The following is a 14422-nucleotide window of genomic DNA, read 5'->3' as shown; positions in this document are numbered from 1 at the left end:
TGGCTCCAGGGCGATTTCACCTAATTTTGCACTACTTTTAACATCTTCAATCTACGCTAATTAAAAAAAAAAAAACTTAAACTCTTCTGGACTAGATTATATGACTATAATCTAGTTAGTAGGGAAATATTTAAAACCAAGTTTGTGATTAATGCAACTTCAATAATGGACTATTTCAACACTTTTTATGCATTTCTATCACACTGCTTCAGCTCTGTAACTACAACACCTAAATGGTTAACTGAATTTGTTCTCAACTCTCCTGGCTCAGCAGACAATAATCAAATGTGTTGTCAGGGACGAAGATGATCACAGGCTTCAAGGAAAAGGAGGACCAGATGCATGGACGTCTGAACCGTGAACTGAACATTAGGTTGAGGTCAAGAATAAGCTCAGCATCTTTCTCTCCTGCCCGGCCAAACTCTAAGCACACCATTAATGATTCCTGAGCAAACAGTTAGCACTATGCAGGGGATCAATAAAACTCCAGACCTTAAAGAGATCAAATCTGTTGACTAACATACATATACATACACTTTTTCTGAGGCAAAATCTAAGAAGTGCAGAGGAATTATAGAATATAGTCCAACTATTCTGGGCTGGATAACCTGTTTACAGGTACCAGAAAGTGGTCGATTCCATGAAACATGTATATAAAGTAGTTCTCAGAAACTGATCAAAGTTAATATCTATTTAGAGATTCAAAGCAATGCCAAATCCCCAAGTAGTTTTCTTGTTATACAGAAAATATTAGTAAAGCAAAGAGCAGACTGTTTTTTAACAGCCTAAAATTCATTTTTCCTTAGTTTCTGTAAAATAAGAAATGGGGTCAGATTTTCTTCATGTTTTGTTTTGTGTACCACAAGTACCATGTTGCCAATGTGTGTGAAAATGAATCCTTGCTTTTTTAAGGACACGTCTATTATGTTAAACAGTGTATGCTGGAAGTAAACCAGTTAATGTCAGAGTGAAAAACACTTTTATTAAATTCACCATTCAAAAATAAAAACTGTTTAAACCAAGTGCACTTGAGATAACATCTGTTACAAACAGCTTAACCATTCTAAGTCTTGTAAAACAATCACTCATGGTATGAACACAGCACTTGCTCAGAGTACGAAGTCACGTAGAAATAAATTTTAACATTCGGGGGGATTTTTGCATTGGAAGCATTGTTTTATGTATCACTATTTTCTCCAACGGAAATCAACCTGTGCCAGCTTAACAAGATAAATTGTGTGTCATGAACAACATGATTGGGAACGTCTAAAGTTTTTAAAGCAATACGGGATCACTTTGATCATACAAAACTTATAAATCACAACAAACAGGAGTGAGACATATATTGAAGAAAAGAAACTAGACAGAGAACTCAATGCTTCTTATGTTTTCCTGAAATATTAGATGTAATTTTTAAAACATTATTTTTCAATTAGTGGACATTACACAAGTTCAAGTAAAGCATTTAAATTTTGAACTTCCTTCCTTAAACACAATGAATGTAAAACTTACTATGTCAGTTTTTCTTTAATTATTTTTATTTTGTATTATTTTTATTATTTTCAAACTCATATTTTTCAACCTTAATTTAGTAATTTGTTTCTGCTTTAAACTAGAGAAGCTCCATGGATTCAGTAGCATGCTGTTTGCAAAACTCCAAATGCACAGTCAGCTTGTTCTTCAAAATTAAACACATATTATAAGTCCCCAAAATAATATCTTAATTTCAGAGAAAACTGTTAAAAGCCTAAACCAATCACCAGATAAATATGACAAAACAAGTGGCAAATTATGGCATCAAACTAAGGACAAATAGTTTCAGAAAAGCGTTTGTAGTTTAAAATTTATGTCATTCGCTGTGAGAAATGCGACTGAAAAATTCTGGTTTGTGGTTAGAACACAGAGGGACTGTCTGTAAAAGCAAATATGTGAAGCAAAATAGTGTTTAGTGTAAAACAAACTGGAAGTTCTCTGGCAGATGTAAAGCAGGTTAACAAAACTATAAAACTACAAACTCCAGAATTAAATGTACCTTCTTTAATAAAATCTAAAAATCCAGATGTCAAGTAATAATACTGATTGTCATTCAACAGTATGCTATCATTTCTTTTCACGTTGTTTTACATTTAGCACTTTCCCAAAATATTAGGTCTAAAATCTGAAAGTTATCAAAATGAGAAATATTTTAGCTCTACTGAATATATGCTAGCTTGAACAGTTGCCAGCCATTGGGTGCAGTAATGTGAGAAGTACGTGAAGTTCAGCTTGACAAAAGAACTGCTACATTATGAACCGACGTGAGAACAGTTGGACAGTAAAGGCAGGCAACATGAAACACTTTTCTACATGGTTAGAGAAATATGGACAAACTTTAGATGGATATGTGGGCTCACAACAAGGAAGGCTAAAGGGGAAAGAGCTTGTTCAGAAACATCCTTGTCCATGAACATTAAAAGTCACTGAATGTAGAGTTTGATGAACATCAGTAATCAAAACACTTCATGATGGCGTCTCTGTCAAATTTGAAATTCAGGAAAGCCTTGGAGGAAACCAACTGCTCAAAGTCTTTGTCTCCAGATGATAAATGGCAACTGGAACTGCTTGTAGCCATGTCTATAAAAAAAAAAAAAGAGATTTTTTAATTATTTAATATCTCAAATCATGAAAACACTAACATTTTATAACTACTGTCACTGAAATAGCTAATAGTAAATGTAACCCATCTATCTCAGTGTTTCACCACTAAAAATCATTTTATTTTAACCTGTTCATATGACCAACTTACAACTTTTCTCCTAGTGGTCATACTGTGCAGCATTAATAAACATTAGATTAATGCTTGTTAGCATTAGACTTAAGCATTAAGACTAATCAGAATTAGTATTTTAAATATCTTCCACTTCCAGGGTTCTTTTGAAAATTAAAGTTTATTGGTCTTTTTATCATCCAGCAAATTTTGTTATGTCAGGGATCATCAGGAGTTACTGAGGACAGAGTTTGAACAACATTGCTCTAACAAAAGAAATGAAAACCCTGTAAGTGTGAAGATGTTTCCAGATCAGCACTGGGAGAACAGATATCATCCAGACTGAACTGAGGCAGGTTAAATTTTGGGCTTTTTCAGTAACAGATAAAGAAGTGTGGAGAATTTTGCTGTATTCATGGTGAGGCGGGGAGCCCAGGTCCAGTCCTGAAGGCTACTAAACTGCAACTTTTGGACACATCTGTGCTCCAACACACTTGAATGAATCGAATAGTTTAACTCCCTCCTCTGCATAGCATTGAGCTACAAATGAAGCTTGTATTGAAAAAAGTTTCATTGTTTAAAACTTTTCAGCAAAGTCCTTCAGTGGCATCTGGTGACCAAATGTATGAAAACCAATATTATGACTGGTGCCGTAAGGTTTAATTCTGCAAATCTGAGTGTGAAGGATTCCAAAGTTCTCTTTCCAGGTCAAAGTAAAGCTTATATTCCATCTGGAAACCAACGTCTCAGCTTGGAGGACGAGTGGAGAGGCACAGAATACAAGTTGCTTGAAGTTCAGTGTGAGGTTTCCTCAGTTGGCGTCATCTGTTGATGTTGGTCCACTGTTTTCTGAAGTGTCAAGTCAGTGCAGCCATCTGCCAGGAAATATTAGAGTACATCATGCTTCCTTCTGCTGACGGGCTTTATGGAGAAGCTGATTTTATTTTCCAGAAGGACTTCATACCTGTCCAAATTGAAATGTACCAAAAAGCTGCTTCATTGAGCATTATAATATCGTTCTTGACTGGCCAGCAAACAAGAATCTACAGTTTTACAAAGTCAGGAGGAAGATGAGAGACACCAGAACCAACAATGCAGATAACATGAAGGTAGCTATCAAAGCAAGCTGAGCTTCCTGACCACCTCAGAAGAATCACTGGCTCATAGTCTCCGGGCCATGCTGCATTGATGAAGTAATTCCAAAAAAAGGAGGCCCAACATTCTTCACCTGGTTCTAGTCAAACCTGACTTGACAAACTCAGAGCTAGTCAGAGTCAAAACTCACAATGCACTGTGTTGTTTTCCTGACCCATTTGCTGGATCTTCAGCTTCAAGCAGACCACCACTACATTCAGTTCTGCCTAGATGAAGGAAGAGGCCTGGTAATGAGCCATTCATTTGGTCCAGGTGTGCTGGGATGCATCTTCACATTGCAGAGCAGTAGGTCTGGAGGACTGGACTTGGAAAACTCTAAATTAAGGCATCTTAAAGCCCACCCAGATCATAGTCCCAGGACAACCACACAGTGTGAGCCCCCCTGCCCATAATGGACTCTTTTGGTCCTATCCAAAACATGTAAGCCAGTGATTCCTGAGGACCTGGATGGGGTCCAGAGGCACAAGCTACACATGTAGACAAAAATATGATCTGAATCGGGCTTTAGTCTTTATGCAGCCTACCTCTGTCAAACATATCTTGAAGTCGTCTGGGCTGAGGCCATTTGTCTTCTTTCTGTTTAAGAGATGAAGGAAGGTTTGTAGTCATTTCATGCCCTCCCATACATGTTCCACCTCTGTATACTAATTAATGAAAGAAGAATGTTCAAATTTGAATTCTTTGAAAAATATTCAACATGTTGGAAAATAAGAAGCAAACCAGTATGAAGCAGCAGTGCTGCAGTCCTGCTGTGTCACAGGGACTGCTAGGTTTTCCTTATTATCTACTCATGTTTCAACATTGTAAGTTCTGACAGAATGTTAGACAACATACAGCTGGAAGTAGAAAGTCTCACAGCCAGCAAGAAAAAAACACCTTATAGTCTCTCTTAAACAAGTAAGAACCTCTATATGAGGTCGTGAGAAACAAGGAAATCAGGACCATAAAAATGTGACTTACGACTTTGATATATTTTCTTGTGTAACTAGTTGAAAACCGCTTTATTGCTTTTATTATATGACGGGCACATAAAAACATATCTAATAATTTAAAGGCATAAAAAGCAACCCTGCATTAGCTACTTGTTTTCTGCTTAACTTCTGCAGTACACCAGCAGGTGGGATGGGATGTTAGTCCAATAGTTGATCATATTTATTGGCTTCTATTTCTCCACCTGCTTTGCCGCTGTATTGAATTGCTTCTCCCTTTGTTTGCTTCGTTGATATTACATAATATGCTTACCTAAATGAAGTTAGCCCCCCACCTTCTTCAATTGAGAGAAAATTGGTCTCAAACTTTTGTGCTACATTTGTGCCGGTTTGTGCAGCAAAAGTTTTGTTTGTGCTGCTTTGGCTTTGGCTTTGATCAATGAAAATTTAAAGGTCGAAAGGTCAACCACTCCCCTTGCCCTCCACTTTAACAAAATCAAAATTATCTTTAACTTTCATTAATATCTTCAAAGCCAAAGAAGCACAAACGAAAAATTTTGCTGCACAAAAGTAGTTGAGTTGTTTGACACCAACTTTGTCTGATTTGAGGAAAGTGGTGGGCTGGTTGACCTTTCATGACCTCTGGAAATATTTCTTAATATCTTTAAAACGATAGCTGCACAAACGAAAATGTTTGTGCCACAAACCAGCACAAACGTTTGACCCCAAATTCGTCTAATTTGAAGAAGGTAGATGGGGGTCAGGGAGAGCACTTTGAACTGCAATATCACTGAAATATGCTACACAAATAAACTTAAGTACTGACAACAAATTGTGAAGAGGCTCAGGGTCAAAAATCCTGCTGATTGGTAGGAAACAGGTTTGTGCTCCAGAAGTCTTATACTTTATTCAGGCAACCTGACAAAAATAAGTAACTATACTGTTTTTTGTTTTTTGCAGAAGATGTTGTCTTCTGTCAAATTGTCTTCAACCTTTTTCAAATTTCCTGTGAGTAACTTTAAATTAAAGCATTTTAGGTTGACTTTACCTCTGTTTAGCCTCAAAATGATTTATTTTGCTCAGATAAACAATATCTTCAAAAAGGAAGGAAGTGGTGCTTAGTCTACATTCACACTGCAGCCTGAAGCGACCCAAATCAGATTTTTTTGCCATGGGAGTCTGAACAACAGATCAGATTTTTTCTAACACAACCCAGGCAGCTTGGATATGTGAATGTCTATGATACTCAACAAATGTCACTATTCTGCGTCCTGATACGCACAAGTAGGAAGAAACACAACAACCATGGCAGACCATAATGAGGATTAAGTTGCTAATGTGCTGGCTCCAATTGGATACCAACTTTAAAATTGCATGATATGCTCCACCAGTAGCATCCATGTTTACTTCCGCTAACACTGAGCACTTCTTTTTTATGACAGTTTGCAAAACACTGTGCACGCCCCTCTACATGTGCCAATACTGCGCCCGCCCTCTTGTGCACATGCGGGACACTTTCAGGTCGTTAAGAGTTCACACAGGGGATCATATACAAGTCGCATACATATTGAAATGTGAATGGCCATACAAAAAAATTCTGATCTGGTGAGCTGTGGTGGCGCAGGGGTGAAGCACAATACACATAATGGAGGCCTTGGTCCTCGGCGTGGCCGTCGCGGGTTCGATTCCCGGCCTGGCGACCTTTGCCACATGTCTACTTCTTCTCTCATTACCCACTTTCCTGTCAGTTAACTATCAAATAAAGGCCACTAGAGCCAAAAAATCTTTAAAAAAAAATTCTGACCTCACTAAAAATCGGAATCGAGCAATGTCACTGCAGTGTGAACGTAGCCTAAGTTTTAATGTGTCGCTACTAACCTGCTGGTTATTGGATCCATTTTCACCGGTTCCTCTCTTTACACAAGGAGAGTCCTGTCTTTTTTTGCCACTGCTTTTCAAAACCAGTTTCTGCAGAGACAGTATAGACCTTGAACAGCAGATAGTGGCTGTTCATTGAGTTTCATTGAGCTGTCACAGCTCAATGAAACTGAGCTGTGACAGGACAAGGACTAATTCTTTACAATTTACCATCATCATTTTTTAGCTTTAGAAGAGTCATCAATAAAGTCAGAAACAGCATAGTTGACTGATTATATATTATTAAGCTTTGCTGACTCTTATTTTATATTAATGACATTAGGACCGAAAGGTACATCATTTTTATAAACATAAGACCCTTCTGAACATCCACTAAATACTGATATTCTATCAGTGATGTGGTTTAGGACTGAAGGGTTTGGTTAGACCAACAGTAAAGCTGTAATTTGTTTTCCCAAACTGCCTGAGACGAATCAAATTAAATGTTTCCTGTTTTACATCAGTCTGGAAACAAACATTGTTTCTATTTGCTAAAAGCCAGAATAATGTCAGAAAGAGTATTTTAAAACCATTTTTGCATATATTTCTTCTAGTATTTGGTAGAACTGGCTTGTTGAAACTGACTGAAGGCTGCTTTGCTCACTCCCAGATTTTCAGTTCAGTACTTCCTACGGGACAGAGATCAGGTCTTTGTAATGGCCAATTCAAAACACTTTATATGGTGTCCTCAAGCCGCTTTATAACCAGCCTGGCCACATGCTCAGTTTCATTGACCATTAGTAAAACCCACTTGTGTGTATGTTTTAACTTCCTCTCTGAAGTCTTCTCCAGCTGGCAGCATAGCACCCACACATCATAATACTGCCACCAGCAAACCTGTTGTTCTCAAGCTTGTAAGCTTGCTTTATCCCCAAGGGTACCATAAACTGATACTGGATGTGTTCGACTCATTCCAGTGAGTTTCTTTAGTTTGGGATGCTGTCAGGACTTGAAATCTGTCCTTGGGACTTCCTAGTTGCACTCACATTCATAAAATTGCTGCTTTGTTACAGTAACGCAGACGGCAACATGTTGTTGCAACACATCCTAAGTGCCTGTTCTGCTCACTCAAGCCCAGGTCCGGCGGCATTGGGGGGCATTGTCCACCCACAGAGTCAGCCGTGCCCCCCCTGGACTGGAAGCTGTTTGTTGTTTGTTGAAGCTGTTTAACATGTTTTCATGCTGTGTTTTAGCGCAACATGAGTGCTACGACGCTCGCGCTGGGTTTACACCTGTGCAGCCTCGACGGAGACCTGCTGCTGCAGTGCAGAGCTCCGCAGGTGTGTGTTAGAATCATGCAGCAAACCAGCAAAACGCAAAGACCTTGCCACAGTTTTTCCTCCAAATTAACCTACTGAGATGAATAATGCTGTTCAATACAGGTAATGTTAGCTAAAAGATGACTAGCTGATAACAATACAGCGCCTTAAGCTTGTTAGCAAGTAGCCTGTAGACTGAAGTCTATGTTCAACTGTTTAGATTCATTTTGCCCCCCCCAAAATAAGTCGATGCCCTCCCTGTTAAACTTGTCCGGAGCCAGGGCTGCTCAAGCCTAACAAATCTTGGATGTTTGGTCTCAGATTTTTCAGTTTTAACACAACTACAGAAGGGTCAGGAATGGCCCGAACCCTGAGAGCCATTTTTCCCCTGGTGGAGCTAAATAAAATGTTTCAAGTCACAACTTAGTTTTATAACATGTGCAACAGCCAACTTGTTTTATGGGAATATTATATTATATTACATCAAAGGGAATGAACACATTATCGTCAATGTACCAGTCAAAGAAATGTGAAAAAAAATCATGTAGTTTGCTACTAAAACGATTAATAGGCTAAAGAAAAATGTTCCTCACTCTATAGCAACAGAACAGTACTCTGCGTGTTTCTGACCTGGTTGGGATCATTCTGGTTCGTCTGCCCCGGAGTCCTCTGCTGCTTGTGTTTGGTCCACCCCTCTCCTGGATATACATCAGTGCCTGCATTGTTTCGGCTCTTTGACCTTACATAGATGCACAATAATGAGTTTTGTGGAAGGTGGTACGTGGGAAGGAAAGAATGTGTTCTGACTGGATGGGTCAGGTCTGGATGCTTGCATTAATCTAACCTAACATGAAAAACACAAAAACAGCAAACCAGAAGATCATCCAATGCAAACCCCTGTATTGATTTGCAGACTTGCTGAGATTTAACAGGTTGCCCAGCCCACAATTCGCCAGTGAGCATGTGACTACATATTTTTTCAGAATTAAACATTTGAACCTTAGACTGCCTTATCGCCAATATGCACAAATTATCAAAGATTCAAATTACATAGAACATTTAGAATATGAATTAGATAACATTTTAACAACTGCACTTAGTGGAAATAAAAGAACGAAAATATGACATTTCTATACAGACAGAGAGTGATGAAGAGAATCATAATACTGCTACTTCACTATTTCATATATCAGCCCAAATGAGGTAGTGCAGCAGGACAGTGGTCTCCAATTCAAATTCTAGAGCATTGAGGTGAATACCTGTTCCAACACACCTGTATCATATGAATGGCTCAGCATCAGGCGCCTGTGAGACAGGATTAACATGCTGAAGAGATCATTCAGCCTGATTCAGGTGTGTTAAAAACAAGACGCATTTGAAAATGGCTCTTAAACCCTGGAGTTGGTGGATGTCAGGATAATAATGCATTTTTTTTTATAATGCCCATTTTATATCAAACTGAGACCTCAAAGGGCATGAGTACACCTGCAAGTATGTTCACAGCATGTATGTCTGTAGAAGTCTCATATTTGTTAACACATATTTCTAAAACGAAAACTAAGCCTCACAGTTTTGAAGGATTCTTATGAAAAAACAACAGCAACCTCTGCACATCACTTTGCACTAGGAAAGTTGGTTTTGTCATCTCTTCCACATCATATTCCATACAGCATGGCAGATAAATCACCCAACTGTGCCACCTGTGTGCAGGTCTCAACTTGAGCTGGGATGGAGTCGAATGTTGGCTGCCTGAATTCAATTCAAACTGCACACAGCTGCCAAGGCTACTCAGATAGCCCTCCTTCCTTCCAGTGGCTGTTCCTGATGCTGCTTACACCACTAAACTAAGTATTAATACTATTAGTTAGAGTAAGTTTTAGGTACCGGTACTCTAAGAACAGGTGGTGATTTATTTTTACCGAATGCCGTCTAAAGGTTTGGATGGAGTCATCCTGTTGTTTGCCAGCTCCTCATCACTATCTGATTCACCCTTGAGTCTGTTGATCCATTCACGCAGTGGTCTGTGAAAGAGCAAAGAGTTACATGAACAAGAGAGCAGGACACCAGTTATCTAGAGGAAACACACCGATATAAGGCTGCCTGTGATGGACCTGTGGAGGTCTGAACTCCATCAATACTATCAGCCGATCAGATTGGGAATACTGTAACTACTATCCAAATGACATTTGACATTTTCTACAAAAGTAAAACTTTGTGGTCATAGTTGCACTCTAAAGATCACAGAATAAATAATTACGGGTCTGAACCCAAACTGGGTATAGAAATCTCCTTGTATTATATCAGACCAAAGAACACAAGAGACGCTGAAGAGGATGATTTTTATTGTTTTAATTTGTACTTTTATGGGCACCTAATTACAATAGTTATTTTATTTGGTTACAGATAAACTAAAACACATGCCATTTAACTTTTGAAAAAGCTGGACAAACGTCTGGCATCTACATTTACATATTTCTGAATTAAGAACCTGTTGTATGTTGTATTAATAGAACTACATATAAACTGTTACTACCTGATGAATGGAATGGCCATGAAAAAACGATTAGGTGCTAGTCCCAGTTTAGACTTTGGGGTCATGTCATTCCTGTGACAGGGCAGCTTCTCAATGGGAAACCATTCAATGTTCTGAAAAAAGAAGAAAACAAGATTTGTTTGGAAGAAGTATGTCTTAACAGTAGAAATCAAGCACTTCCAAATGCTGAAAAGTTTCTCTACCCTGATCTCTTTCCGTGTTTTGGGGTTGAACTTTGTATCCTTGGATACTCCTGGGATGATATAGAGTCGTACCAACTGGTCAGTTATCTTCTGCTCAATGTACACGTCTTTGCAGATGCGGTTCTTGATATCAAAACCCGTCTCCTCCAGCACCTGCAGAGCAGTTAGATTATTCTGCGTGAAGCCCACATCAGAGACAGTTATACTGCTTTAAACTCAGCCAACAAGACCTGGAAGACTCACTTCACGAACTGCACAATCATGAGGAGCTTCATCCTCATTCACTTTCCCCTTTGGAAAACCCCAGCCAGACTTGGCCAGGTACCCTTGAACAAGCAGCGCCTGGAAGGAAAAACTTTGCTAGTTACATATCACACACACACACACACATGCACGCACACACAACGACACACTTTCACGGCCATGAGAAACACTGAATCGATTGATTTGATCAATGATCTAATCTAAACATATTTGTATCTTCACACAACAATACATTGTTTGGGCTAAATAGTGCAAATAAGAATGTCTGATAAACAGGTTTATTCTATGTGGAGAATATTTCATTCAGAAATGTCAATTTGTTAAATTAAGTTCCATTACCCTTATTCTCAGTATGCAAATTTTGTACATTATTTCAATGAGGCCTTGCATTATTTAATGATTTTTTCCTGTGATATGTAATATTTGAGTATCTCTGTTGATAGTTTTGTAGAATAATGTGACTGTGGTCTGAAAGATGATCGTTTGTATTATGCTCAGCACTTTAATGTCCATAATGTTATCAAGTTAAAAATAAAGAAAAATAAAACTAATTCAGTTTTATTAGTTTCTCCATGTTTGTTCCAGCCAAACATGGAGAAGCAGCATTCAGCTTCTATGCACCACAAATCTGGAATAAACTTCCAGAAAACTGCAAAACAGCTGAAACACTGAGTTCCTTTAAATCTTGACTAAAAACCTGCCTGTTTAGAGCTGCTTTTGAATCATAATCAATAAATTAAACAGTCAAAGGTTTACAGCTGTCAAGGAGAATACTACCTATTTTTTGTGTTTTTATGACATAAAATACATACTTTGAAACGCCTTGTTGCTGAAATGTGCTGTACAAATAAACGTGATTGATTGATGAGCTTTTTAAAGTGAGCCTGCAATGTTTTTAGCTATTAAGTAAGAAACGACAGACTGACAACAGCTGAACTGAACTAACTTCTTACTGTGATTTATGTCTACATACAAGATAAACTCACATTCTCCAGTGATTCATCTAGAATAATTGCCCCATACGTGGGTACACCCATCTTGTACTCCTTCCATTCCTCCAGAACCTTCTGCACATCCTCTCCATGTGGCAGCAGAAATGGACAATGATGGAAAAGTTTACAGTTGTCAAGAAGAAAATTACCTATGGCCATGAGGACTTCCTATTTATCAAACCCTAAAAGAGTCAAGAGAACACATCTGCACAACGGTTGTACTAAAATGACTAGAAATGTCTTGAGAGTTGACACCATTTGAAAGGATATCAGCTTTGGCGAAGTCTCTGATTCCACACTGAGGCGCTCCTGGAGTGTTTTGAATGCAGAAGTCCAGATAAAACCAGTGAGCCAGTTCAATCTGGAAGCACACACGAATAGCGTTGTCCCGCTCCTCGCTGGGGATGTGGAGGATGAACCGGCTTTACAAACACAGACGAAAACAAATCCTATCAGGGTTCCCAAGCATTTTTCATTACCAAATACCATTGTTGTCCAGATTCAAACTAACAGAAGTTGTTAATGGGATGTTTATAAACTTGTTTATGTTTATTTATCTGCCTTCATTTAAAGCAGCTGCAGGATCATCATGTAACATCCAGATTAGCAGTGGTTGGCATCAGCTGGGAGAGATGTCTTAATATCCCTGGCACTGAAACTTTATTATGTAAGAACATATAAAAGCCTCAGTTGTTAAGGAGTCATTTTAGTTGCCCATATTGAGACAGTTTCTTCTACTGTCACCACATGCTTACTGAAATGGATGAAATTTCTGGACTTCTTTAGATATAGGTATTAGTGCTGCGCCGATTGCAGATATCTTGTCGATTGCTGTTTGCTGATTTTACAAAGCATAATCTGCCCATTCCCATTTTGTCCAATACCATTTTTTCTCTGAAATGTTGCTAGATATAGCAAGAAAGTTGCTAAGTTATCAACAGTGGAGTGACTATTGTTAACTGCAAACGTGCAGACATGACCTGGTCATGTCTGCACGAGGGTTTGTCAGTCAACCCTCTCACACAGCAGAGTAAAAGAGGACAGTGGCTGATTTTTAGACCTTTGCCGATGTAGGTAAAATTGGTGGATAAGATCGGCTTCACATAAGTGAATCACCGAGCACCTTGTTCTGCCATCATTTGTTGGGGAAGCAGCTTCAGAGCTTTATCGGCTTTATCGTGTTAAAGTGTCCCTAACACGATAAAGCCACTTACATGATTTAAAAGATAAACTACTGCACTTTCATTCTGTGTACACAAAAGCTTTTAATAATAAATATTTCTCACAAAATATTGTAAATGCAGAGTGTCGCTGTTTTTGTCTGTAGTAAAGAACCAGCGTCATCTGGGTGCAGAGCAATCAGGTTACAGCAAACATAAACAACTAGGCTGAGTACACTGAAGTGGACGAAGTTGTGAGGATTTCAGTGAAGATTTGTGTTATCTGAGGTTTCAGAGGAAGAAGCTTGATGGAGTGATGAAGAAGAGGTAGCTGGTTTAACTGAAGGATTGCAACACTATTTAGTTCCATTGTTTTTTGTTCCCGCCCTCTCCCCCCTTTTATCCGACTGCCATACTGTGCGTCAGTCACAGACCTCTTCAGAGATCCTACAAACCAATAGCCAAATAAACTGAAGTGAATTGTAAATACAGGAGGATGGAGTCACATGGAGTTTACTTTACTCTGTTTACTTTCTCAATGTACTCTACTTTTCCAGACTCTGAAGAAACATTGGCATCAGAGCTGTGTTTCTTGAGTGATTGTGCAGCACTGAGGTCTGGCGGCGCACTTAGGGATTTTACTGTTGAGAATGTGTAACATCTAGAGTTATTTAATCCCTGCCCTGTCCCGCCGGCCTAGTTTGAATGAGCAGGTCAAGGGGACACTACAGAGGATGCAGGAAACCGAGAAGAGGAAAACCCCTGCAGCGTCCTTCGGGCTCCAGCAGTGGTTCTCAGCACTTCATGGAGTTTCCGACAGAAACAATAATGGCTGCGCACTGAACGCAAAAATGCCTATTCTGATTTAGGACATAAACAAATTAATCCATTGTAACACACTATACAAAACGGAAAGCATGTAACAACATTTAACTGCCCTAGAGTAGCAAACAGTCAGAGCCAGTGAACCGACTCCTACCTGCACAGATCGTCTAGTACGCTGGTGGGAATTTCCACTCTTTTGGCTTCCATGCTGGCTGAAAACATCACGCTTCTGTCTCAGAGTACTTATGTAACAAACATCCTTCGGTTATATTCCTACTGTAGTTGTAGTTGTGCCCTCCAACAGAAACTAAAAAGACTGAGCTCCGATGTTTCCACCAGGAAAACAGACCGCTACCCCTAGAGGCTGCTAAGCATGCGCAAACCTAAACAGTGTTTTCTTCTGGTTTCCGGAAGTTTTGTGAACTTCACTGCCCCCTAT

General features: G+C 39.0%; 1 protein-coding gene across 2 annotated transcripts; it reads right to left on the bottom strand.

The window, feature by feature from the left end:
* Positions 1 to 960: 960 nt before the first annotated feature.
* Positions 961 to 14382, bottom strand: dcp2 (decapping mRNA 2). Of its 2 annotated transcripts, XM_044095792.1 has the most exons (11): positions 14138 to 14382; positions 12269 to 12420; positions 11993 to 12120; positions 10986 to 11084; positions 10743 to 10895; positions 10540 to 10652; positions 9926 to 10027; positions 8637 to 8745; positions 6709 to 6798; positions 4426 to 4477; positions 961 to 2613 (listed from the first exon to the last, which is right to left on the bottom strand). In XM_044095792.1, the coding sequence occupies exons 1-11, from the start codon at positions 14203 to 14205 to the stop codon at positions 2483 to 2485; spliced, it is 1197 nt and encodes a 398-aa protein (XP_043951727.1). In that variant the 5' UTR covers positions 14206 to 14382; the 3' UTR covers positions 961 to 2482. The 2 variants fall into 2 exon arrangements, with proteins under 2 accessions (XP_043951727.1, XP_043951728.1); XM_044095793.1 differs by lacking the exon at positions 6709 to 6798 and having other exon boundaries at positions 14138 to 14365.
* Between the last annotated feature and the right edge of the window lie 40 nt (positions 14383 to 14422).

Source organism: Gambusia affinis, linkage group LG17, assembly GCF_019740435.1.
Source record: "Gambusia affinis linkage group LG17, SWU_Gaff_1.0, whole genome shotgun sequence".
Lineage (NCBI taxonomy): Eukaryota > Metazoa > Chordata > Actinopteri > Cyprinodontiformes > Poeciliidae > Gambusia > Gambusia affinis.
The sequence above is the reverse complement of the archived record's forward strand: the minus strand, read 5'-3'. Positions and strand labels throughout refer to the sequence as shown.

What these genes read in the sequence shown, in the direction of transcription:
- dcp2 (XM_044095792.1), bottom strand. Translation starts at nt 14,205, where the DNA reads ATGTTTTCAGCCAGCATGGAAGCCAAAAGAGTGGAAATTCCCACCAGC. An exon ending in GTACTAGACGATCTGTGCAG is followed by an intron (nt 12,421 to 14,137) that starts GTAGGAGTCGGT and finishes GTGTTTGTAAAG; the next exon opens with CCGGTTCATCCTCCACATCC. An exon ending in CAGAGACTTCGCCAAAGCTG is followed by an intron (nt 12,121 to 12,268) that starts ATATCCTTTCAA and finishes ACAACTGTAAAC; the next exon opens with TTTTCCATCATTGTCCATTT.